The 27,624-nt window shown below is 45.9% G+C and overlaps 1 protein-coding gene across 1 annotated transcript in view; it reads right to left on the bottom strand.

Annotated features, from left to right (window-relative positions):
- Nucleotides 1-27,624, bottom strand: part of GAS7 (growth arrest specific 7) — a 202,123-nt gene that overhangs the window by 47,301 nt on the left and 127,198 nt on the right. Inside the window, exon 3 of the mRNA XM_025040188.1 lies at nt 8,597-8,677. Within this exon, the coding sequence (XP_024895956.1) occupies nt 8,597-8,677 (81 nt within the window). The remainder of the gene's footprint in view (nt 1-8,596; nt 8,678-27,624) is intronic.

Genomic DNA, 27,624 nt, shown 5'->3' on the forward strand with positions numbered 1-27,624 from the left:
GGACCCAGATGGTTGTATGGGCAAGTTTATTTAAACTCTCAACAAATTCCTAGGCACGAACTGTACCATAGCATAGAAACATGTGGTTAAGTTTCCCAGTTTAACAAAGTCAACATTACCCTCATCCTAAAATCTATCAACGACAAGAAAAAACAGAACCACAATTCAGTTTGATTATGAAAATAAAATATGTAAGCTCTTACCTGAGTAGGGCTTAGTTTAGAATCAGTCGCTATCTTTGACGGTGTCGGGTCCCTGTAAACCAAGGGACCCCTTCTCACTCCCTTCACAGCACTTCAAATGTGCTCCCTCAATACACCACTCTCTTTCTTCTGCTTCCAGCATCCCCCAGGCTCACAGCCTGCCACGCTAACGGCAGCCAGAACCTGCCTAATGCAGGGGCATTTTGCCCCTAATCCACTCTCTTGTTCTCACTTCAGTTCTGGTCTGTCAGCTGTTGGCTAATTACTGCTCATGTCAAAACAATTACTGGAGAAGAAAAAATAATTTTCCATTCAACCATTTCTCCCCACACAGCAGCTCTCTTCTGACACCCTGTCTTCCTGCATTTCACTCTCGGTGCCAGACACATTCAGAAAAGTGATCAGTGGAGGTCTAAACAGTTATGGTCACCCACAAGCATTCTTAAAAATTGGCATTCCCAGTCCTCTGTGCTCCCAGCTTACCAAGGGTTAGATACAAAACAGATGAGGCCAGAAGTGGGTGCTCCTGAGGCCTCAGGCATCCAGGGAAAAATAAAATAAAATGAAATTGATCAAGGAGTACTCATAACTATAAGAAACATAATTCAGTTTGGGGATATAAGAAAAAAACGTAAAAAGCCAAATTCAGCTGTTTTTTAAGATAAGAAAAGGGAACAAAAAATTCTATCTTGTAACTTTAGTAACTTCAGATACAAATATAAACACTCATGCACTCATTTCATTTCTCTTTTTGGGAAGTTACACAGATGGGCAGAGAAAGGGCCTGGGATATGTGTATGAGAGGAGGGGACAGGTATTTGGGTCGAAAGGAGGAGAAGGAGGTCTTCGGAGGCTAGGGGAGAGGAAAACAGGAAAGCAGCAGCATAGGAAGAGCTGTAGAGAGACATCAAGCAGCAGAGAAGAGCTCTTGAAGTGACTCTGCCGCCCAGAATTCACCTTCCCAGTAGCTGAGCTTCCACCTCCCAGTTCCAATCCCCCCACAGAAAGTTCCATCTTCCAAGCCCTGCTGTCCAGGTCCCTGCTCCCTGAAGAACCCCAAAGAGTAAACTACTTTTCCAAACAAGAACATCAGCCCTGGACGCGCCCCTCCTGCCTCCTATAAGTCTGGCTGCATCTCCCCTCTCTCTGGAACAAACACAGGAACTTCTTTCCTCAATGTTAAGACAACTGGGCGCCCAGAGGCCTTGTTCCTGAAATCCTTACCCACCGCCCTTCCTCCTTTCTCCCTCCCTCCCACCACTGCGTGTTCAGTGGGTGGAATGCAATGTCTCCCTAGGTCGGTGACACACAACACTGATTCTGCAGGATGTTTATTATAATGATAAGCAGTGAAAGTCAAGCGTCCAAAGAATTTGGGACAAATGTCCCCCATTATTCAGATTTAAATTGGTTTGTTTACAGTAGGCCTTTTAAAATAATGCTGATGGGCTCTGTGGGTCTCAAACAAAGCAACAGTTTGCAGTATTCCTACGCTTATAGGGACATCAGATCTGTTTGGGGCAGAATACTCAGGAATACCATGGAACTCACTTTGAGAATCACAGCGCTGGCTGTAGGGAGGCAGGTTTTGGAAGAAGTCACGCAAACACAAGCCAGTTTTGTGCTCAGCATCCCTGAAGATATAGTCACTGCCTAGTGACTTCCCACCACCACCCTGGAAGAGCAACTTCCAGCATCACACTCAACTTCTTAGGAGTATGTAACCTCTACCCTGGTCTTTTTAGAGGAGCAGTTTTACATTTATAGCCTCCTGGTCTGGAAATAGCTAGCTGGCCACCTGGTCCTCACTGTCTCTCCCGGTTGTCTATGATATAAACTGTATCCCCCAAAACAGAACTCACAATACTTTTGTCCAGGGGACTGTGAATAGTTGAAAACCTTTCTTCAAGCCATCAAAGGTTAAACAGGCCATAGTAAGGTCCTCTAGTGCCTTGGTGACAAGATCAGTTTCTAAAGGAACATGTAAGCCCCTTCCAACAGGAGGTGTCATGGCCTTCCCTGAAGTCATTGGTGAGGGCCATGGATGTCTCTCTGGACCTGGCAACTTGCTAATTCTGCAATAAGCCAAGGTCCCACTTTGGTCCTGCATCAGAGAAGATAGCTGTTCAGGGCTTCTTCATCTGGAGAAGAAAGTGTGGTGCAGCTGAGGCCCTGGGTTCTGATGCCCCATCCCAGGGGACTTCTGCTCAGGAGAAACAAACACACTATCTGTTTGCACACACTCCCGGCTGGCTCCACAGGCTCACAGGCAGGCTCTCCCTGCTCTGCATTGGAACTCTCCCACTCACTTTGATCTATCTGGCTTCTCTGCGGCTGCTGGAGGCAGGTTGCTTACCTGAGGACGATCCCTCAGTGGGCTCCAGCGCCAAGTCAGGAAAAGGCCAGAACTTGAACTAGGTTCCCAGAAAAAAACCCTCCCTCCATGGGCAACTCAATAAAAGATTTCCTCTATCCTTAAAAAAAACCACAAATGTGGGCTCAACATACATCCCAGGCCCAGAAGCTGAGAAAGGCATTCACTCTCCACACCTGTCTTGTCTGATAAGGTAGCCACTAGCCAAGAGTGGCTATTTAAATGATAAAAAATTAAACTTAAATAAAATCGAAATGCAATGTGATACAAAATCTAAATGAAATGTGATATCCAGGATTGGATCCTAGAACAGAAAAAAGAAAAAAAAAAAAAAAAACACCTGAAAAAATTGGTGAAATCAAATGAAATCTAGTTTTCATTAATAGTCAGGAGCCACTTTCATTTCTTAGTTTTGAAAATGTACCATGGTTATGTAGGATGTTAACATCGACAGAACTGAGTAAAGGGTATACAAGAACTCTCTGTACTGTCTTCACAATGTTTCTGTGAATCTAAAATTATTCCCCCAAAAGTTATTAAATTAAGCCAAATTAAATCAGTTCCTCAGGAACACGAGTAACATCTCCAGTATCCACGAACAGTTTGTGGATAGTTGCTGCCATATCGGACAGTATAGATATAGAACATGTCCATGATCATAGAAAGCTGTACTAGGCAGCGCCACTCTATACAGTCATTCATTCTACGCAGTGACTCACATAGGAAACTCCCAGAACCTCATTTTCACTCACATTTTCTTTCCCTCTGCCTGTTGCTATTTCTCTCTCTATAAATCATTACTTCCACACTGCATATTAAACCAGTCTAAAGATGATTTTTAATATTTGCAGCAGTTACTGAATAGCACCTTAGGTATTCTGTTTGGGTTTAAACTTTACTAATGCCGACCTCACCCAGGAGGCCTGGCAGTCAATGCCTCTAGTAAAGTCACCAAATAAACACTGCTCCCACAACTCTGGCGATAAAGGAAGCCAGCAGGGAAAGTCCCAGGCCACCGCTGAGCCCACTAGCATCTAACATTCAAAAAGCAAAATCCGATTTGTAGGAGCACTGGGCAAGGCAAGACCCCAGATCTCTTCCCAGCTGGCAACCTGGCTGGCTGTGCTTCTGGCACCTGACAAACTTGCACAAAGAAGAAAAAGACAGCCCTGTCCATGGGTGGGTGGACCTTCAAACCCTCTCCAGAAGCTCATGAAGCTACAGCTTAAAAGTGAAACCGAGGCCCATGGCTTTCCTGGCCCTCTTGCTTCCCTGAAGAAGCTGCCTCAGCTTGGCTTGGCTGAGTTCATTTGTGGTTCCCACTGACATTCTTCCTGACCTGGTTTTCCAAGTTCTTCTTCAGGAGCAACCATATGGGATGTCTGTGGTCAATAAATGCAGCTGAGTTTTCCACACTGTCCCCACCTCCCACCTGCCTTGCTGGTGACGATGCCATCCCTTATCACAGTTGACCCAGAGCAGTCCTGACAGAGCCACTGGCTACCTTGCTGCTTCAAGGAGGCAGCTTTTCAGAAGACAAGACATCTCTGCTGAATTTCACTTTTACTCCTACACTGACCATCGTGCTCGGAATGAAATCCCATTGGGAAGCCTGGCAGGCTCCGTCAACCAACTCCCACCTCATCACCTACCACTCTCCTTCTTGTCCCCCATCCTCTGGCCACACTGACCCAGTTTCTGTTCTCACACATGCCAAGGTCACTCCCTAGAATCTCATACACATACACTGACCTGAACAGTCACTTCCTCACTGAGACCTTCCCTGACACCCCAGCCCACTCTGTCCCTCTGCCCTATTTTAATTCTCTGCATTAGAACACACAAGGAAAATCCGACATATTCATGTGTGCTTATCTGTCCAACTCCCCCACCAGAATGAAGGTTCAGGGAGCAGGGACCACACAGGTCTGGCTTGTCTGTGGCTATACCCTATGTACTGAGAACAGCATCCGGCATACTTTTTGAATAAAAAGGTTTGAAACTTCATTACTATTGCTTTGCAGAAGCACAAGCCTAACAAAAGGGGCTGAGGTCCAGGGCTGGGTGGTCTCCAGGAGAGGAGTCAACAACCCTAGGAGCGGGAGGATGAGGATGGTAAAGCTTTGAAGTGAACTCATGTCCTCATTGAGTCTATTTCTCCCCACAACAATAAAATTCAATATCCTGAAAGCTGCTTGTAAAACTGAATGAGAGACTAGCTGGAAAACAACCTAGTGTCCCCCTCTACAGAGAAATACCAATGTGGCTATTATTTCATTCTTCACTTATGAAGTTTAGGTTCAAAAAGTAGGAAAGATATCAAAATATCCCAGATGCTGCTTTAGACTCACTGGTGGGTTCTCTTCCCTTCCATCACAGAGGGTGGATGGAGAGTTGATGTGTGTTCATGCCCCTGTATAGAGAGCAACACGAATCACAAACTGTGGAGGGATGGACAGGACCTCAGCCATGATCTTTCTCCAGGTCCTCAATTTATGAATAGGCAAAGTGAGGCCTGGCAAGGAGAAGTGAGGTGCCCAAGGCCCCAGTCTAACCAAGTATAATTTCACAAATCTAAGATGTCACTGACTGTTAGAGGCACCCTTATTTTAAGCAACACTAAGAAAGAAAAAGAGATGCTTCCAGTTAAACTGGGATGCACCACTGACTGCAGGATGTGTCTGATTTCCAAGACATTAAAATGTGGGGAAAAGTCAAAAGGTGGGTCTTAGAATCAAAGAACTAGGGTTCTGCAGGTTTAACTGCTGCTTTTCATGCCAATGAGCTATGGTCCTTCACCCAGTGACCCCTGAGTAGTGCTGTTTATGAGTTACCCTAGAACAGAAATGCTCAACCTTGGCACTACTACCATTTGGGGCTGGATACTGCCTTCTGGTGAGGGCTGTGCTCTCCGGAGCATTATAGGACATTAGCAGCATTCCTGGCCTCTACCCACTAAATGCCTGTAGCACCCCACAGTCATAACTGCCAAAAATGAGACACTGCCAAATGTCCCCTGGTAGGCAAAATCACCCCAGAGCTGAGAACCACTGCACTAGAGCCACAGAAGCTTAACAAGTATGTACAGTAGCCCCCGACCCGCAGTTTCACTTTCTGTGGTTTCAGTTACCTGAGGTCAACCAGGGTCCACAAATATCAAATGGAAAATTCCAGAAATAGTCCATAAGTTTTAAATGGCATGCCGTTCTGAGGAGCACGATGAAACCTCACGCTGTCTGCTCCATCCCACCCAGGACGTGAATCATCCCTTTGCCCAGCATCTCCATGCTGGATAAGATGTCCATTAGCCACTTATCAGATTGACTGCCTCAGTACTACAGAGCTTGTGTTCAAATAACTCTTATTGTACTTAAAGATGCCACATTCACATAACTTTTATTACAGTATATTGTTATAGCTTTTCTATTTTATTATTAGTTATTGTTAGTCTCTCACTGTGCTTAATTTATAAATTCGACTTTATCATACGTATATATGTGTAATGAAAACCATAGTATTTATAGGGTTCGATACTATCTGTGGTCTTGGGTATCCATTGGGCGTATTGAAGCATATCCCCATGGATATGGGGGTGGGGGGGGTGGGTCTGCTGTATTTGTGTTGCAAACAAACAAAAAGGCAGAAGCACCAAATGAGACAGGTGTCTTCATTTCAGGCCTTCTCTGAGCCTTCAGAATGTTGATGTGCACGTTGACTCTCCAAAGGGGAGCAGAGCGGGTTACGAGGTTTCCAACTGTATTTGACTACAAAGTCCTTTTCAGTAGAGAACTTAACAGATCTAGGCTCCCATAGACTTAGGAAACAGGTACCCTAGGCCCACAGCACAGGGGCAGAGGAGGGACAGTCAGTGCCCACTCTAACACCTTGGCCACCTTGCCAGTTCTCATCAGTGGATGTGACCCTCTCCACCCATCTCCCCACCTTTCCAGTGCCCTCTGGGAGCCCCAGCACCCAGCTCAGTGCTGGGCAGATAGGGCTCTTCCTGTGCTTGTCGGGTGAAGGCAGAAATCTGTCATGCCTAGACATCAGGCCAGGGGTCTGACCCAGCTCCTTTGAGCCCTCTTTCTGGGGGAGGGTACCCACAAACAGTGGAGAAGAGACAGGATGCTGCCTGAGGATGTTGCCAAGGAGAGTGGGCTTTGGAGGGTGACTCCACTGACTCAGAGGGCAAACTCCTGACCAGCTCCACACAGCACGCTATGGCTGTTTGTACCTGTCATCTCCACATGTGCCAGCCTCCCTTCCCTATGCCCCTGTCCTGTCCTGCTTTGTGGACCTCTATAGCCAGAAAAGACATGCTGGCATTCCTACTGTTAAAAAAAAAACAAAAAAAAAAACCCACGAAAACAACAACAAAAGAGAAGGCAGTGGGGCCTATTGTCATACAACAGGTAGGAAGGCTGAATGGGTCCATTCCTGGGGCTTGTCTGATAATGTAGCACTCACTCGATCCCTAGGAAGGTGAGAGAAAATGCCCTATTTTCTACTCTCACAAAGAGTTCCTTTTTTAAAAAAATAAGTAAAGATATACAAATTTTTAAAAACTAAAAGCCTAGAAGAACTTTCAGTAAGAAACACCCACTCGTCCCCTTTCTCATGCCTCAGTTAAGGTTGGTTTTTCCACCAATTCAGTTTTGAGTTCTGCTCTGGGAATCTTCATATCCCTAAATATGTCCTTTGATTGTATTTTGATTTCTTAATGTACCAGTGGTAGAGAATGTCTAAAGACTCCTGCTATGAAAAGTGGGAGTCTGACCCTCTCTCGCTGTGCCTGCCCTCCCTTCTCCGATCCAGGGTTTAAGAGTCTGGTTAGTTAGTTTTAATTTCTTAATACTTATTATCTTATTACTTATTATTTTAGCTCTTCCTTTGGTTACCTGAGATGCATTAGGTAAACTATTAAACCTCTGATGACTTTGTGTTCCATGAAGGTTAAGGAGGTTCTCAGCTCCTCTCCCATCCACATAAGCTGTGGATGTCGCTGCTGCTTCTGCCCTCCCCTCCTAGGTACCTTCCCTCCTCTGTCCAGCTACAACCATCAGCACATTTTGAAAGCTATTCACATTTAAATACTAGGTTATAACCACAACCACCCAGGTTGACAACTACAGGTTGAACACCAACAAATGAGGTTTACGTACCATGTGACTACAGAGACAGTCATGAATTCAGTCACCAGTGAGGCCAGGCTGTTTGGGGTCTGAGGATTCCATAAAAGAAAAATAGAGACCAGGTCCCCACCCTCAGGAGTATACAGTCTAGCATGGAGAGCGACAGCCAACAGGAAGAAGTACTCCAAAGGGCAATGAAACAGCATGCTGCTGGGATCCAGAGTCATGGGCAAGGGCTCTAAATTGAGTGGTCAGGGAAGGCTTCTCAGAGGAGATGACATTTAAAACACGGCCTAAACCATGAGAAGTCAGAAGCTGTTCTCCCTATTTGTGTGACTCACAACTTACTTTCTGGGAACTCAGAACTCAATGTCCCCTAAGAGTAACAAACTTCTCACCTATTACAGGAATATCTACCTTGATCACCTCCCCTCCCCTCGATTACCTTTGCAGACAGAAAACTCATACCCTCACAAGGAATCTCATTTCCTTTCCAGAATGTTCTGTTTGAAAGCTGCTCTATAAAAATCTATCTCCCTTTAACTTCTACACCTCAATGCCTTTGGGACCCATGTAGAACAGTTCTGCCCTGCCTCTGGGTCCCTGCACAGGCAGACAGGTAAGAGCTCTAAGGCCTCACCTTACCCAGCTGACTTCTCTAAGCACCTGAGCAAGAGTGAGGCTGAGCCACCAGGTTGTTGCTAGCTCTACCAGGGAGATACCATCCTGCAGGGCAACAGGCTTACAGGAACTCCTACCCCTCCAGAACCCTCCCAGGTTTGGTCCATAAGATTGCCAATCAGGTTTTAGATCCCAGGATCCAGAGTCCGGGCCTTTCCAATGGAAGTGTGTGTGGCTCCTGCTGGCTGTCCTAGTGTAGACAGTACCTGTTGGAGGCAGAGAGCTCCTGTGAGGGCCAGGGCTGGCTGGAATCCCAGGAGAACTGCTGGGACGCTCCCAGGTGGTCTCTGGTCAAAGAAAAAACAAAATCACTTTCAGAATTTCATAGGGTAGAACCTCAGAAGGTCACAGAGCAGAACTAGATGGTCAGAGCTGGAAAAATTGTCTTGGCCACTCACCTTCCTCCCTAACCCCAGGAAGCAGGAGCCTGCATTCTGCTCTCACACTCTTCCCACCTCCCATGATGACAGAACTTCTCTTTACTGGGGACCCATCTCCACACCAGAAGCAGGTGGCCTTCTGGCTGGGACCCTCTAAAACAGGGATCCCCAATCCCCAGGCCATGGACAGGTAGTGGTCCGTGGCCTGCTAGGAACTGGGCTGCACAGCAGGAGGTGACGGGTTAACAAGCAAGCAAAGCTTCATCTGTATTTGCAGCCACTCCCCAGCACTAGCATCTCCACCTCAGCTACACCTCAGATCATCAGGCATCAGATTCTCAAAGGAGCAGCGGTCCCTTGTGTCAAAAATGTTGGAGACCGCTGCTCTAAAACCTTCCCCTAGTGCCCCTCCTTCTCTTATCCCCTGAGGCTGCCAACTCATGGACCTCCAGGAACCCTAGCTGCCAAGTAGGTATTTCTCCCCAAATGCCATTGTCACCTGAATCCCCAAAGCACAGAGGAAGGAGCACTGACCCAGGGGTCATACAGAGACATGGTCCTCTTCTAAATGGGGTGAATTCCAAAGTCCTTCCCGGTTCTACAGCTCTATGTCTTGTTTGAATCATAACTGCTGCATCTGACTGGCCACCTCCAATGCCCAGCTACATGGTCCAGCCAGAAATAAAGCTAATACTGCAGATATATTATCATCCCCCAAACACTACTTTACCCATTTCACCGCTATGAGCAGAGACTTCTCATAAAATTATCTTGTGATGAAAATAATAATATTTTCTCACTATATATAATTCGATGATGTAGAAAAGCACAAAGAAGAAGAAAGGATCGCCCGTAATCCCACAACTCGAAGTCCCTACTACCAACACTGATACCTACATGTCAACTTGTTTTCTAGGCAGATATACATCCTTAAAACAAAACAAAATCATATTGTATATTCTTTTCACATAACAACTTCTATATCTTTCCAGAATCATTAAAGAGGCCAGACAGTACTAAGGTTAAAATCTATTAACGGCTGCAAGTCTGGAGCCAGACTACCTGGGTTTGAACCCCAGCTCTGCCTCTTACTTCCAGTGTAACCTTAGCCAAGCTAATTGTCCAATCAGCGCCTCAGTTTCTTCCTCTGTAAATGAGATAAAAAATGGCATCCACCCAAGGCAGTCATCGTTTTCAGGCCAAAAGCCCATATACAAGCTCTTAGCATAAAGTTATTTTTAAAGTTAATCCAATGTATGACTATAACAGTAATTGAAAAATTCTATTACTGAAACTTCAATTGTCTCAAATATTAAAAACAAGCAAAACCCTTTCAATGGCTTCTCTCAATTAATTTGCTGTGCAGCCCTGGGCAAGTCACTCTACCTCTCTGGTCCTCCCAATTCCTCATCTAAAAGGAAGGAGTTGGGCTAACTGGTCTTCTAGGTCCCAATACTCCTGCCCTCCAGCTTTGATCAGTGTGGTCTTAAAACCTTAAGACCCATTGTTTGTGTTTAAGGAGCTTAACGGCTCTAGGAGCTGGGTGGTAATATGGTCCCTGGTGTCTTAAGGGAGAGAAAACAGAATGGAGGGCAAGTAAGGGACACAGCATGTAAGGTCACAGCAGTGACCAAGAAAGGGAGCAGTGAGGTCTTTCATGAGGAGTGAGCAGAAAAACAGGCTCAGTGACCTCCTGAGGGAGGAAGGATGTGGCTGGCTGACAGTCGGACACCAGGACTGAGAGAATCTACCATGAAGACCACTGCTGCTCGGAGCCCAAGGGCTGTGGAAAGCATTCTAGGCCCTGCTGCTCATAAGCTGACTTTGGGAGTCATCTGACTCTGTATTTTAGTTTTTTTTTTTTTTTAACTGTAAAATGGGGATAAATAGGGTTATAAGATCATTAAATGGGTGGACATGTATAAAATGCTTAGGATGACATGGGCACACAGTAAGTGCTTTATCAGAGTTAAATAAAACAAACAGATAAGCCAGGCTGGATGAAGAAAATGGTGGAACTCAGATAAGAAAACAGCCTTCATAAAAAGAGAGGCAGGCTGCCGCAGGAAGCAGACACACCATACAGCCTCTGCCACCTTCTAAAGAGGCCTCTCTCTGTCCGCTCCCTCAGCCCCACTCAGAGGCCACATTGTCACCCCCGCCCGCACAGAGTCCAGCTCACCTTCCCCTTTCTAACCCAGCCCCGTGGAACTCCTGGGACACAACCTCCATGGTCTCAATGGCTCCTCCCCAAGTTCCAACCACCCACATTCAATCAGTTCCTGGAGCCTGGAGGCAACCTCCTCTATCACATTCCTCACCTCCCTGCCTCTTCTCCATCTTACTCCTAAGTGGTCTCCTTGCCTCTTGTGTCTTCCCACTTAAAATCAGTCCACACACAGCTGGCAAAATGCTCACCCTGGAGCCCCGCTCTCCCGTAGGTCACTCACCAGCAAAAATCCCTTGCTGGCTCATTTCCAACATGGCATACAGAAGATACTTTGTAGGACTCTCAATGCCTAGCAAGGTGCTCCAGCAAGGCACCCCTGTCTGTCCAGACTGACTTCCTACTGACATTACTTCAGACCAGTTAACTCCACCTGCTGGTCTTAAAACACACCTTTGCTATAGTTGTTCACTCACCCCTACCATACCTGGATGTCAGGATCTCGTATATTAGTCGAATCTCAACTAAATTGCCCCTTCCATCATACCTTCATGCTAGATTGCTTTTCTCTCTTGCTGTCAAACCCCCAAACTCTCTAGAGTGGATGCTATAGTACATCACCCAGATGTCCCCAGCTGCAGAAGTTGACAGCAGACTCCTTCTTAGAGCACTGCCTTCAACCAAAGGGAGCTGTCTTGCCCAAGGTTATGCCTGAGGTAGGAGAATGGGAAGTGATGCACATCCAAATGGGTAGTCAATGTGGGATGGGGGGTGGGGACAAGGTGGAGATAAAGGCCTACCAATCCCCTTGCCTCAAGTCAAACAATTTCAAAGGGCAATCCAGCTCAGAGCTGCCCATGTGGCTGGCCAAGTCATTTCTTATGACTGCACTGCAATACTGCTTCCTTCCCTTCACTGAGGGGCTGCTCCCAAGACCATTCTCCTGCACATAAGTCTGTCTCAGATTTGTCTGAGAGCCTGAGCTAAGAGGCCCCCAGACACACACATTCCACCTAGTTCCTTCCAGGGAATCGGCATTTTGTTCCACCTCTCAGTGCTGATTTTAGTCTTAACATCTTATCTCCTTGAGGGCCAGTTCTGTGGCTGGCTCCTGCTTTCAAACACAGCACCTCACTTCATGGATGGATGCCTGGACGGACAGGAAAATGGAGGGATGGACATTGTAATGGCACAATGTAGATCCTCATCTGATGTGCCCTTCACTCTCCAGGGATAAACAAACAGCTTCATTCTCCTGAAAGCAAGAGAGTACCCCCAGAGAACCATGTCCTTTGTGGTATTGCTTTCACCCCTTTGGTGGCTGATGCCACTGACCTTACATCGAAAGAATAACCAGCAACTCTTTCCGCCATCTTGGAACTTGTGGAAGTCTGCTGGGAGCTCAGCTTCTAAAATTTCCCTGCACTTACTGGTCTGGGTCATTCACAGGTCCCCCAGGAGCTGGAGTCCTTTTTCCTCATAAGTACTGTATCTCTCTATACAACCTCCAGGAGGGTTCCAGCAGGGGACAGTGCAGCTGCCTGAAGGATTCATCCCTGCCCATCGCCCAATCTTGGCCAGCTCTGACCAATCCAAAACAAAGCCACAGAGAGCCTGGGGAAGGAATAGAGCCAGGCCAGGCAGCTATCTGCAGAGAGCCACTGGGGCTCTGGCTGCGTGATCTCACTAGTAGCAGGAAAAATCACCCAGATGACCATACGACCCATAGGGAGGAAGCCATTTCCAGGTCTTTCCAATAAAAGACTTGCTAATCTAGTTATAGCACACCAGGCCCCTTGACCAAGCCAAAGCAAAACTGAAGTGGCAGCCTGGGGCTCATGTTACTCTGGATAGAGGCCTCCACACACCCACTTTTGCATTCTCTGGAGTTCCACCCTTGGGGTTCTAGGTCATTCTAGGTGACTATCCAGACTCCTAACGGAGTTGCTGCCATGCAGGTCCCAAAGGCTCTGAGGGCGCAGTGAGGACAAAGTGGAAGAATTGAGATGTACTCTCAGAGAGCCTCTGCCCATCCAACCCAATTTATGAGAAAACATGTTTTTTTTTTTCCCTAAAAGTAACTCCAACTGAGTTCAGACTTCTCTTGAAACCAAGGAAGCCAAACACACACAAATGAACTGATAGTGGATCAAACCAGACTGAGGGAGGGTGCTATTCTAGCCATTGACACTACAAGCCAGAAATTTTAATTTCTCTATCAGTGGATTACAGTGGCTGCCCGGCGCAGAACAAAACTATTGAAGGGTGGTAAGCGATGTAAATCTGGGTTTCAGACCACAGATTAGACAATATTATTAAGACAATAATAACAATAGTAATATTAATAATAAAACAGTAAATGAAGTAGGAGTTATTAATTTTAAAGTCACTCTAGACTTCATTTCCCCTTAAGACTGCATCCTGCTTGGACTAGAGGTACTGGATTCCAGTGGGAAAGCCGAAAGGAGCCCTTGGACCTAGGCCACTGGTCATGCTGATTTCTCTAGGGCCCACCTGTAAATCTTGGCTCCATCTCACACTCCCCTAATCACCACCACCCACCCACCAGTGGATTCCTGCTCCTGATTGGTCCATTTCCTTGACTGTGTGGAGGCTCTCTGCTGCCCCCAGTGGCTGTCAGCTGAAATAACCACAGGTACCAATCCAGAGGGAACTGGGCTTTCCTGTCCTGGCCAGAATCTGAGATTCCTGAAGTCCCCTCTTCATTGCCTCTCTTTATACTCCCCCTTCATGCTTCTAACTCTGTGCTCCACTCATCTGTTTCTCCTTTTCCCTTGTTTGATGCTGGCCCCAATTGTGGAGTCTCTCATGTCCCCTGTTTTCTTCACCAGGAGGGTCTGCTAGACTCCACTCAGGTTTTCCTAGACAAATAGATGGCAGCCCCGCTGCCCCTTTCTCCAGCCATTGTCCTTCATTTGGAAGCTGGATTGCCACCCTGCTCTGCTTGGCCATGTCCTCTACCCCAACCAGGAAGGTGAGTCCCAGGAGAATGACAGGAGACCCCCTTGCCAGGGTCCGGGAGTTGGGCAGCAAGACATGGGAGCCGGTCAGTGTCTGGAAGTCCCACTAAGCTCTCCTTTGGAACACTCAGAAGAAGGGGCTCTGGTCTCCTCTGATGCACCAGTCTTTCCTTGGCCCCTGGCTTTGCAATCACCTCCCTGTTACGTGTCTCTGGCTATAGGACATTTCCCCGACCCTTTCTTAAAATTAAATGAAATTTGACCTCCAACCATGGGCTCTCGGCAGAAGAGAAACCACTACACTCTGAACATCCATTTGTGCCTTGCCCACCCCAAATCCCCCCAAGTCTCCCTCAGTGGTCACAAAATACCTATGAAATGGGTGCTATCATTTCTATTATTCAATGGAAGAAACTGAAACCTTGGTAAGAGTAAGCAGAGCTGGGACTCAGTCCAACAGCAAAGACCACCACGTGCTGGCCACACCAATACCTCTGAGCTCTGTGCTGGGGTTCTGGGAGCTGCAGCCAAATTGTGCTGTTTTAATCTATATACCACTGTCTATTTGAGAACTACCCTGAATATTAACATTATTATATTAACATTTATCATAAACACCACTGGTCATGCTGTATTTATAATCTATGTATTTATAATCTAAATATAATGGTATTTAAGATAACAAAATTATATTCTTGATTATATTATTAACATATCATTTTACATATTGATGTATCTTTACTTATTATATTTGAGGGTCTACTCTGTGTCCAGCACTGTTCTGGGCACTGGGGACACTGCAGAGACTCTGACAGGTTAAACTCCATCTTCCTCCTTCAGCTTACCTTACAATAGTCATGATGCTATTCTATTTTTGAATATCGATATAGAAAATTCTTGACGAATGAAAATTTAAAGTTTTTCTAATGGAGGTGGAGGGAGAAAGTCATGCCAGGAGACAGGTAATAAATAAGCAAAATAGATTAGATGGTGGTATGCACTAAAGAGAATAAAGCAGGGAAGGGAGTAAAAAGTATTATTAGAAAGGAATATAATTTTGGTCAGGTGGGTAAGGAAGGCTTCACTGAGAAAGGCACATTTATTATTATCTATTGCTGCATCACAAATTACCCCAAACTTAGCAGCTTAAATCAACAAGCATCTATGTCACATGGACTTAGTGAGTCAGGATCTGGGAGCGGCTGAGCAGGGTGGTACTGGTTCAGGCTTCCCATGAGGCTGCAGTCAGTATATCATCATCTGTTGCATCATCTGAGGGCTTGACTGGGCTGAAGGAGCCACTTTCAAGATGGCTCACTCACATGGATGCTGGCCTCAGAAGGGATGCTCCATCACCACTGCCAGAGTCTACTGGTCATACAGACCAATCCTGACAGGCGGTAAGAGGGACTCACAAGGACATATGCAACAGCAGGTGGGTGCACTGGAGGCCATCTTGGAAGCTGGCTACTGCGCAAGTGAAGGAGCAAGCCAGCATTATCTGAGGGAAAAGAATTCCAGGCTGAGGGAACAGAAAATAAAACGGCTCTGAGGCAGGCACTGGTCTGTCATTTTTCAAAGGACAGCAAGGAAGACGGCATGGCTGAAGAGGCTGTAGGCAGAAGCAGAAGAAGAGGTCGTCAGAGGTAACAGGGCCAGACTGAATCATCCAGGGCAGTGGTTCTCACAGTGGGATCCTGAGACCAGCAGCATCAGCATCACCTGGGAACTTGGAAATATTAGTTCTCAGCCCTTCCTGAGTTCCTGAGTCAGTAACCCTAAGGGTGGACCCTGTGAAGTTCTAACCAGCCCTCCAGATGACTGTGGTGCACATCTAGGTTTGAGAATCAATGCTCTAGGGTCTTAAAGATCATGGTAAAGACACTGGCTTTTATTTCTGGCATCCTAGATGTGTCATTTGTGAAGGATGCCTCTTCCCATCCAGTCTGTCACTCCTCCAGAGGTCGGACAAGCTTGGGCTCTTCCCAAAGCCCCTTCAGAAGGAACAGCAGGAGCTAGAGAAAGTGCCATGAGCGGGACAGGAGCCATCCAGGTGCCTTCACAACTCTGCAGATGGAATGGACAGCACCACCTCCACGAAGAGTTGAGATGCTGTGAGATCTGGGGGTGTCTCACTCAGACAGGGTCAAGGAAGGGGTTGCACAGGCAACAATCTCCCACCCCCAGCTCTGGAGCCATACTCCTCCATGCTGGTTTCAGATCTGATGATTCCTGAATGATCTAGTGACACGAGGAAGAACAAACAGCTTGACTAAAGAGATTCTTGTTTGAGGAGCTTCATCCAGATTCATCTTCCACGGGGGCTTCCATAATTGCTCCTGACCCTGTTCACACACAGCTCAGATCCCTCTGGAAGGAGGATCCGAGCAGGTGAACTCTCAGCAAATGGAAAGACACAAAGGCTCCTCGCAAACCCCTGCCTGCGGGCCCTGCCAACGAAGAACTGTGCTCTGCAGGACTGCCCACATCTGATCACCAGCAGGATGGTTGCTGAGAGACCTCTCATCTCTGGCAGCTAGAAAAGACTTCACCTTGGCCACTGGGCCCCAAGTTTCAGCAAACACAGACCCCAAGCCTTGGAGACTTGAGGTCTCCAGTGAAAAATGCATGGCAGGAGTCGAGCCTGAGTAGGAGGAGAAGGGGTGGGAAGTCGGTAGTTAACACTCCCCAATTTCCAGCATACAGTGATACAGCCCTGCCAGTCCTGGAGGCACTCCCCTAAGCAATGAGATTTCTCGTGCTCTGGGGAAAAGGAGAGATAAGGACATCAGGACTTTGCTGTCACAAGAGAGGAAAGAAGTGGAATGGAGACCTGGCCCTGGTGTTTAAAACACCCCTCAAATATTCGGAGGCAGCCTAAAGTTCTTACTAAGAGTTCAGGTACTGGTGTCACACAGATGTTTGACTCTCAGGTCCACCCCTTATAAATGAACTGCTGTGGTTCTCAGCCTCAGTTGCCTCACTGTAAAGTGGGGATAACATACAGAGGCCTCATGGTGCTGGGATCAATAGCCAATGAAGCACAGCTTCCAGCAGTCTCTGACATACAGTAAGCCTTCAGAACACATTAAACAACAATAAGAATGATAAAACAAAACTCCATTCCTTCCTTCCTTCCTTCTGCTTCCCAACTTCCACACCCCCCACCTCATTCCTCCTTTTCATTCCTCCTTTCACAGAGCACATCTCCCGAAGAGAGAAGGAGGGAAGGGCTCCGTCTATGGCACCAGTGGGGAAGAGGATGCTAGAATGCTTCTTAGCATTTCTGAGCTGTAGGGGTGTCCCTTAGCTAACCAGAGAAACATCACTATCGGTGGTCCACAACTTCCCATTTCATAGCAACTCAAAGAGTATCCTTATGCAATCCTGTGATCTAGGTTGCGCAGGGGCCCGTCCACCCATTTTACAGATGATACAGAGGCTGATGATACCCTGGCCCTTTGACATTGGCCTGAACCAAGCTCTGGAACTGGCTCCAGACCTTATAAAGGGTCTGAGAAGAGCAGGGCCAGGAGCAGTGGGGGGATTCTAGTGAGAGGAGGGGTTCTCTGCCTGGAACTCTCCAAGCCTGTCCTCCAATCCCTTTAGGATCCCTGATGTACCAACCTCCTTACAGAGTGCAGACCTGGGCAAACACACTGGGAATCCCTGAACGTGGGTCGAGGGTTAATGAGGGCTGACCGCAATGTAGGAAAAGGATTTCTTGTCATTGAGACAATAGATGTTGGCAGCCAAATGTCAGTTCACAGATATGACCCCTGTCCTGGGGTTAAAAAAATTGTAGATTAGTGCTGAGAAGGAAACTATCAAAACCAAAGACTGGACCACTCAGGATCCAGAACCTAAGCACAGGTATCCGGCAGAGCTCCAGTCTTGTTTCACAAATGTAGTTATTTACCAGGATCATTGGGGCCACTTGTTAAAAATACAGATTCCCAGATCTTACACCTGAAGATTCTAGTTTAGTAGGTCTTGGGTGGAACCTAGAAGTCAGCATTTTAACAAAGCAGTCTCAGCGACTAACCAGATGTGGGCCACACTGGTAGAGTCACTAGTAACAAGAGCACAGGAACCAGCCACAGACCAGTAGGGACCCAGGCGAGACAAAAATCCCAGGGCATGGGTCAGACTTAGGCTCAGGCAAGGTGAGAAGCAAGATGTGTGTAACCCCAAAATGCCCATCTTTTCCACCCTAACCTTCCATAAATATCAGGTTCACAACATCTGCCCCCAGGGAGCCCCAGCTCTGACGTGAGGCTTTGTTATCTGTTTTAGTTCCTGGGGAAGACTTAGGATTTAGAGTAGATTGCCATAAATACTTTAGCATAACTGAGTCCTTAGAGTCTTTCCTAGAATTGGGGAGGATTAAGAAGACAGGAGTTAGCACTGTACTGAAAGAAGCAGAGAAGGTAAAGGTATCAGGTGAGGTTCTAGAGAGCAGTGGGCATAAGGAGGCAGGCAGGCTGACAGGGAGGAGGACGAGGTACTCCAGCAGGACCTCGCCTCCTTCACAGAGCCTTATCTTAAGGCTCTGACTTTGCACAAAGTCCAGAGTTAGGACAAGAAAGATGAGTTTTATGCAATCCTGTTCCCAGGTGCTTGGCATAGACAGAGCTGGCAGATCAGGACTAACAGGATATTCTCATCCTGGCTGGGACATGGGGAGAGTCCAGGTGACCTCATGGTCCTGGGTGCTCCCCATCAACATCATTTAGACTTTCTGAGCACTAACTATGAACAGGCGCCAGGTCTGGGGAGGGGCTCTGAGAGCTCACAGCATGAACCCTGCCCTCGGGAAGCTGACAGACTGACTGGGAGAGCATGATGGCCTCTTTCTACCTCAACTATAACACTTGCTTTCAAATCCATCCCTCCTACTAGGTGTACTCTGAGAGCAGCAACTATGTCAAATAAACGAATGCTTGCCTCCCGGGCATGGAGTACAGTAGGCAGTCAATAAGTGTTTGATGAATGAATGAAGACTTGGCTCAAAGCAACTATTAGAACTAAGTTCGGTTACATGGCCAGTGGATAATTTAAAAAGTGAGTGTGTGTGAGTGTGTGTGTGATAGGGCAGGGGGGGAGGGAAGAGGAGGGAAGAGAGTGTATGTGTGTGTGTGTGTGCGCGTGCGTGTAGATAAAAAGACATAAATGGATGGAAAGACAGAGAAGGGCCAGGGAGAGTGGATGGAGCACCAGTTCCCTTCACATAGCATGAATTACTAATCGAGCAAGTAGCGTAATATAAAAAGAGGAAAAGAACATACATGGGTAGTTCACAGAAATACCATTGCAAATGACCAATAAAGAAGAAGAGATGCTCATTCTCACTCAAAATTGGAGAAATAGAAACTAAGATGACAACAAGACACTATTTTATTTTTTTTTTACACACTGGATATATAAAATTTTTCAAGACTGATAATCCCTAGTTAGCAAAAATCTGGAAAGCAGGCTAAGAATGCCTCTGAAAGGCAGTGTGGAGACAGCTTTTAAAAGCCCAAATGCACATCCCCCTTGACCTAACAACAGTTCTAGGGGCACAATGACGTAAGTATAACGGTATGTTCTGGAGCATTTTTCATTAGATGTTATAAAAAACTCCGGAGAAACACCATGAATGCCCACCAATAAGGGACTGATTATGCTGTGTTGACAGGATGGCATTCTGTGCAGCTGTTCCAGTGAATAAAGTAACATCTGGGAGTACTGATAATGTACAGCATGCCCAAAACAAGCTGTTACGTGACCAGTGCACACAGGTTCTCAGGTGCATTTATAAAAGGGCCTCAGTAAAATGTATATACAATGACAATTCCTAAAAGACTACACAAGCATTTGATGCTGGTTAATTCTTAAAAATGACACCAAAATAAAAACTATTTTTATAGTGCACCCGGTCTGAATGTTTTACCAAGTATATGAAAACTTCCCATGAAAGAGAGACAAAACTGTGTCGTGTTGGTGTAGGCATATAGAGAAAGATTGACAGAAAAAGTAAAACAAGGAACAGACTCAAGCAGACAGGTTTAGCATATGGTAAAGAGGGGCTTTTCAGGGCCATGGCAAAAGGCTCAATCCATCAGTAAGTGCTATGGAACAATAGAACAACGATTTGAAAAACATTAAGGTAGATCCATTTCTCACAGATTTTCTGAAATTATGTTCCATCTGGATTAAGATTTTAAAGAGTGAGAAAAAAAAAGTCCACAAGAGTGCTAGAAGAAAATATTACCTTCTTTTGTTAGCAAGGGTCCTTTTTTAAGTATGACCTCAAAAAGCAGAAATCATGAAAAGTAAAGATTGTCCAAACTCTCTAGAAAAACAGAGTTGAAAAAAATCACAATCAGAATTATAAAGCATTATAAAAAATTAGAACTATTTACTACACATAATCAAGACCCTTCCCTAAGAACTGTCCAAACACCAGAGCGCTTCCTGTGCAGACCCACGTACCAGGGGTGTGCCCACTTGGCCACTGCTACGGGGGCCAATGAGCACTGTATAGAACAGGACTTGCATCTTCCACTATCAGTGACCATTTTCTGCTAAATGGCTGCTAAAGAAAAAAAGTCCACAAAGAAAAAAAAAATGCATGAAGCAAACCCAGAGAAAGAAGTGGGCATGAGACCTCACGAGGTCCCAAAGACAGGACAATCAACTCAGCACCTAATTTTCTAGTCTTGAAGCCAGGGCGGCTATGAGATGCTCCATATCCTTCTAAAATGTTCTTTTCCATAGCTAGTTTCAGTGGGCTTCCATCCCTATATCAGGATGGCCCCTGCCAACAGGATGTAGTTTGGACATCCACCAAAACACACTGCCCTGTAAATGGCCAGTGCCAGCCCCGAGGCCACCAGATCCACATCTGGATTATTCCTATGAACATGCTGAATTGTGTTCCAAATTGGTCTTCCACAATCTCTACATGGAAAAAATCACACCACTCCACTATTCAGAAGCTTCTCTTCCCAGGAAGTGGTATTTTCCACTCATACGCCACCTTTCTGATTTGTTTCCTGAGAAACTCGGCATTTATGGACTTTAATCGCTCTGCATTCCTAATCCACATTTAGAAGATTTTCCAGTAAAAGGTGTGACTTTACATTTAGAAATAATGCTCGAAATCACTAAAAGTGTTGCTTTTCACAAGACGGAAGAAACTGTCAGAAAGAGCTAAGGTTATTTTGGGAAAGAGAAATAAGTAATCATCTCTCTGAGGTGCAGCCACAAAGGCGCCTCCAAGCTGTGGAGGAAGGCCATCCCGCCCTGAATTACAAAGGGCCCCAGCAGCTCCTTCAGGCACATAGGACAAGTCCTTATCATGAACCAACAGCGCAAAATATGTATAGAAATTCTGGGTGAAATAAGCTATTCTCAAACATCAAGAAAGGGCACTCAGAATAGAGAAGACCACACAAAATGGGGAAGTAATAGGTAGCATTTTAGAGTTAAATGAAATAAGATTCCTTGGGAAATTGCAGATTAATAAAAAAATCTCTCTGCAAAGAACCATGAAAGGCTCATCAATGTAGGAAAACACTGGAATGTGACAAGCAGGGGCAGTCTTCAAGGTGGGTAGAAAGTAGTGCTTCCCCATACTTCAGAGCACATTGGCATCACTTGGAGGGCTGATGAAACGAGATCACAGGGCCCCAGTCCCAGAGTTTCAGGAGGTCGAGGGAGGGCCTGAGAAACCGCGTTTCTAACAAGTTTCCAGGAGATGTTGATGCTGCTGGCCGGGAATTCCACCTTGAGAACCACGGGCCTAGAGGAAGACAGGGAAGGGCAGAGTTCTCTAAGACAGTTCACCCTGCCTCCAGGTGTTGGAGGCAGGGTCATTACATTTTTTTTAAAGATACACAATGAAAACAACCCACAAATTCCTCCTGACGTGAAAGCACACAGTGTTTATGCCATTTCCTCCAAACAGGTAATGCTGCTGAAAACTGCAGCGAACATTTAAGTTGGCCCAAGAGATCCAGGAAAAACACACAAAAAACACTGAACCTAACAGGACAGATGCTCCGAGAGCAAAGAAGAGACTCACCATGACCACAAATACTCAGGTTGCCATAGAATCCTCTTAAGGGTTTCATCTCGGGTTCCAAAACTTGCTAAGAAGACTTTGCATTTGCACACCTGGTAATAAGAATTCCCTCTTGGTGCACAAGAGTTGAGTCAGTTGGGTGGGGATGTGTGTCCAAAAGCACTGTGTGCTCCTGGCCCTTTGAGCTGTTTCCCACAGCTTCGCCCTGCTGTCCTCTTGGTACCCTTTTCTATAGTGTCCCCACCTCATCAACACATATACCAGCGGCAGAAAGCAAGTGAAGTCTTTATCTGTGGCAGGCAGGAGGAGGGGAGGGCACACTCCTCCTTCCGTGGCAGAGATCACGTGGCCCAGCATTTTTGGATGCTCCTCACACCATATAAAAATGACCAGGTCCTTTTCAGAGTCTGGTTTGTGCATCTCAGCTCCAGAAGAAACCTCAGAACACAAGGCCACTTCTTTAGAGGAGCAGAGGAGGATGGAATGTTGTTATGCTGGGGAAGGGGAAGCAAGAAAGAGCATTAGAGCTCAGCTCCAGTCCTCTCTATTTCAGAGAAATTTATATCTTACTTATAAAAGTAACACAGGTCCAGGGAGAAAACGTTGAAAAACACAGAAAAGCAAAAGAGAAAATAAAAGTTCTCTCTAATCCCATCGCCACATACCGCACTCAAATGCAAAAGTGCATCATGGGAGTAGAGGGCACCCCAGCCAACAGAATGAGGGACAGAGGGAATGCGTGGCAGGGAGCTGGGCCTTGTCTGCATGGCCACTAGGGTCTGTCCCTCGAGGGAAATACAGAGCTTGAGAGGGCTTTCCAAATCAACCCAATCCTCTTTTTTAGAGATTGGGGGGGAATCATGACTTCTGGATGCTAGGGATGCACGGAAGAACTGACTAAACCAGGAAAGAGCAGAGCTGTGGGCATGACCTCCAGTCAAGACCTCTCTGGGATACTCGAGAGTAGTCAAGAGAAGGATCAGAAGTATCTGAAAGTCAACTGCTTTATGTATCTCTCTTCTGAAGCTTCTATAAAAGCTTTCTGTACTTAGTTCTCTAGGAATCACCAGAATTCTGGGACGCAGGTAGCTATTTTAAGTCAGAGCCTGTATCTACCCCACATTTACTGATAGACTGACAATGCAACAGGAAAGCAGGTCACCCTTCCTGCTGCTAGTGCTACCTGACCCTTACGGAGATGCAGGTGACAGACTGTGCCTCTCCAGGGCATCGTGGAGGACACAATACCACTTAACTGGCTCCGTAGTATCCAAAGAGACCACTAGTGGCATGTTAGGCTGCCGCATGGAAAGTGTACTGTTTCCTGGGGCTGTGCCTAAAATACCACAAACTGGGTAACTTAAACAACAGAACTGTATTGTATCTCAGTTCTGGAGGCAAGACGTCTGAGGTCAAGGTTGGCAGGGTTGGTTCCTTCTGAAGAACGTGAGGGCGTATCTGTTCCAGGCCTCCCTCCTAGTTTCTGGTAGCCTTAGCCATGCCATGACTCATAGAAGGTGTTCTCCCTGTGTCTTCACATTTTCCCTGTGTCTGTCTCTGTGTTCAAAATCCCCTTTTTGTAAGGACCCCACATGTTGGATCAGGGCCCACTGCACTTCAGTACAACCTCATCTTAACTCGATCGTCTGCAAAGACCCTATATCCAAGGTCGCATTCACAAGTATTGGGGATTAGGACTTCAACATCTTTGTTGGGAGAAGAACCAGTTCAACCCATATCAAGAAATGAAAGACTAGAGCTGGCTAGGGACACAGGGAGGCTGGGATGGAGGTTGAGCTGTTGCTAACACATGGAGTTGACCTGGGAGCAAGAAAGTCTAGACAAATAAGAGACAGAGGAGTCCGGGGATTCACCAGCAGAGGCCCTGGGTCTGTGGCAGGGCCCAGAAGGGCAGCAAGGAGATCGACCATCAGGGACCAGAGTACAGCTAATCACTAACGACTCTAGCGCTGGTCTCATATGGTATCCAGGCAGAGCACGTGAGTAGTCAGACCGCCTGTGAAAATAACGAAAAATTTCCGTACTACTTGCAACACTGCTTTCCCCTGATCTCCCGCCCAAGATGCCTCAATCACCAGAACCCCTCACTCGGTCCCCACAATGGCTAGTAAAGGGTTAATGCCTGGGGTTGGAGTGGAGGGGTAGAACCCCTTCCGGCATATTTTCCCCACAGTCCATCCCTGTGCCAGACAACTCAATAACTTCCTCCACTCTCACTCATTATGGGAGCTGTTTCTTCGCAGGCTGAGGGTATCTTTGGGCGTGCAGCTAGGCAGTTCCCACAGCTGGCAAGAGAGAAAAGGCTTTATTTAACAGGAATGTTCAGGGGACCTACTGTGTGTAGGACCCAGTTTTCATCTGTCCAAGGATGACAGGACCCTTCAGAGTCAAGTCTCCGTGCCCCTGTGAACAGCCCAGCACATGGCAACCAGGGAGTGGCATGCAGTAAACACAGGTCTTCTTGCATGACTACATCTCACCCCGTTCTCCTCCCACACCTCTTGGCACTGCCTAGTTTGGAATCCAACTTGGACTGAAATAACAAAAAAAGTTGTTACCCCATTCCAAGATCTTCCTTCAATAATAAAGATCTGATCATCAGGCAATCATACCAGCTTTACATATAAAGAAAGGCACATTCCCAAACAGTGGGAGATGATGAGCACGTTGGTGTTGAGACTCCGGGTTTCAACGATTTTGAGAGCCAGGAGAGACCTTCAGAGGTCTAATCAGGCAGGAAGGAAAACTGACTGACAATTCATAAGGAAAGCCCCATTTAACAATCTCTCCACCTCAGGAAGCATTCAGTCTTTGCAAACATGTAGGCTTTTCCATTGTGTTCGCCCACACCACCCCTGCATGAAGCCATCCAAGTGGATAATTAGAACTGGGCACAGAGAAGGCATTTAGCAAACACTTGTTGCTTGATAATCAATTCACATGGTCCTTGCCCACTCACTGAATAACCTACAGATAATTTCCATGTTGCATGGTTGCATCTTCACTGACTCCATAGGACCTAATCCTTTAAACAGATACACTAATTATATCTGTTCAGACTGCTCTTTCTTGTGGACCCCATCTCCTTGCTGTAATCACATGCTCCCATTTGCCCACCCCTAACACACACACATGGGCCCAGAGAGGCAATGCTTCCTGACATCAAAGTTCCAGGTATAAGGCAGAGCGTGGGATGAGTCTGAAGGTCCTTCTCTTGAAGTTGATGATTCATAACTATTGACCAGTCATTTTTCCCTAGATCCTTCATTCTCTTGCCTGGTCCCCTTTCATAATCTTCAATTTCCAAGTGCATTTATAAAATATATTTTCCAGACTCTGTATCTAATGCTAATTCTCCCCTGCAATACTTGGTACAAATCCATGAGGATCTATTTGGATACAGGTCAAACTCAATACCCACAAGAACTAGAAACGTAAAATGCATGAAGCCGACTGAGTATGAGAAAAATCGGGGGCCGTGGCAACCTTCTCAACTCCACTCAGCTGCGTTCTGGCAGGAAGGTGGATCCAGAGAGGCTGAAGAAGAATTTTCCACTGAAAGGCTAACCTTATAATCAGCTATTTGTTCTGCTTCTGTAGATATGTCTGCCACATAGGCTGAAGGGCAGGGTGACCTCGAAATTAACTAAAGACTCATCCTCCCTTTTGCTTGTTCTGTCTAGATAACAGATGTATTGCCTGAGTTCCTGTCTGAAAAGCTCGTGCTCTGTGACTGCCTATAACCCACAGCAACTCCCGCGGTCTGTAACTGCCTGAGGACAAATTAACCAATCGGCCCATGCCAACTGTAACTGCGGGGGATAAGCCCTATAAAAGCAAGGTTACCCCTGTGCTTAGTGTCCAGATCTTCACAGCACCAGCTCTGCTGGGACCACTGGCATAATAAACCTGAGTTCTCCAACTCTCCGAGTGGTGCTTGGTTTCTCGCCAGTCTGATTTTTCTGCAACATGGCCACATCTCATGATATTTCAAGAGAAGACAAGTATTTGGACGTTTATGATAAACCTCCCAATTTTTCAATGTTAGCAGCTAACTGAACTGTGTACATAGAATAAAAAGCTTCTGTGGACGGCCTCAGGCCTCAAGACAAACTGGTCTGTGACATCTACTATACCTGCATCTTTATAGGACAGTTCACCAGGATCTGGAGGTCTGAACTATGCCTTGACCATCACATCTCCTAACACTACACGCAGAGGCACTATAATGCCACTTCCCTAGAAATTTAGTCATCACAGACAAGTACTTTTTTTGAATAGTTCAAACCAAGTAAATATCATTTCTTATGGGTATACAATTCAATGGTCACTTACACTTTTTTTTTTTTGGCTTTTAATTAATGAATATTGGTCAATTTAATGACTATAGAGATCTGAGCCACTGTGATAAGAATTAGTTATTCAATACCATCAGATCCCACTGGAATCCAGCAAGCCACTGGGCTCTGCAAGGTGATGAATGGTGAGAGGACAGTGACTATAAGCCGGCACATACTTCTTGACCAAAACAAAGTAAAAATCTCCAGAGAGGAGAAACATGAAAGAAGAAACTTTACAACAATTCCTCATTTCCAAAGCCTGAATTGTTTCACTAGACTGAGTTGCTTGAAGACAAGGATGATGTCCATTTTGTCCAGATGTCTGAGTGCTATGCAGAATAGAGAAATGAAAACAGTATAAGCCCCAAATTCTCTGACTGAACCTTAGTTAGAAACGAAGTTGAAACCAGGGTCCATAGGTGTTTTTAAAATAGCAAAAACTCCTGAGATTTAAAAAAAATTGAGTTATTGACTCAAAAGCTCTGAAATCATAAGATGAATCAAAAATATATTTTTTAAAGTTACACTGTTGCTGATATGTGCTATGTAGTTAGGCTGATGATGGTTGCATCTAGACTGAACATTTATAGGATTTTTTCTTGTCATTATTCTCTAAACAATTCAGTACAACTATTTACACAGCATTTGCATCACATTAGGTATTATAAGTAATCTAGAGACTGTTAGATAGGACAAGGGTCTCAAGGTCTGGGTGGTTCTTTCTAAATGCTATTCTTGCTAAATGTTAAAATGTGGCACAGTATTTTGCAGAGGCAGCTGTAACCCGTGAGGGAACCCAACCTGATAAGTTTAGCCAACTGCAAAGAAGAAATCAACATGTAATTAACTAAATACTGTATATAACCAATAGCTAAGCCTCCCTGCAGAGAGCCAGAGCTTTGGATATGAATCCCATTGCCTTTACTTGTCTTTACCTAAGCACAGCCATAGCCACGTCTTCTTCTTGAATAGAACACCCTAAGTGGTGAACCCCTTGAGTTCAGTAACAAGATGATTTAAAGTATATGGAAAAATGTACATAGGTTATATGCACATACTACACCATTTTATATAAGGGACTTGAGCATCTAAGGATTTGGATATCTGCAGGGGTCCTGGAACCAATCTTCCACAGATATCGAGGGATGACAATATGCACAAGTCAGCTACCGACAACACTTAAGAATATAAGTATAAGCCGGGTGAAGTACTTTTCTTGGCAGTTTTATACTTATTCTATATCTTGTCACTGTAAAATCAAGTTATTTGTCTTT

The sequence above is a fragment of the Pteropus alecto genome, unplaced genomic scaffold, assembly GCF_000325575.1.
Source record: "Pteropus alecto unplaced genomic scaffold, ASM32557v1 scaffold398, whole genome shotgun sequence".
NCBI classification, from domain to species: domain Eukaryota; kingdom Metazoa; phylum Chordata; class Mammalia; order Chiroptera; family Pteropodidae; genus Pteropus; species Pteropus alecto.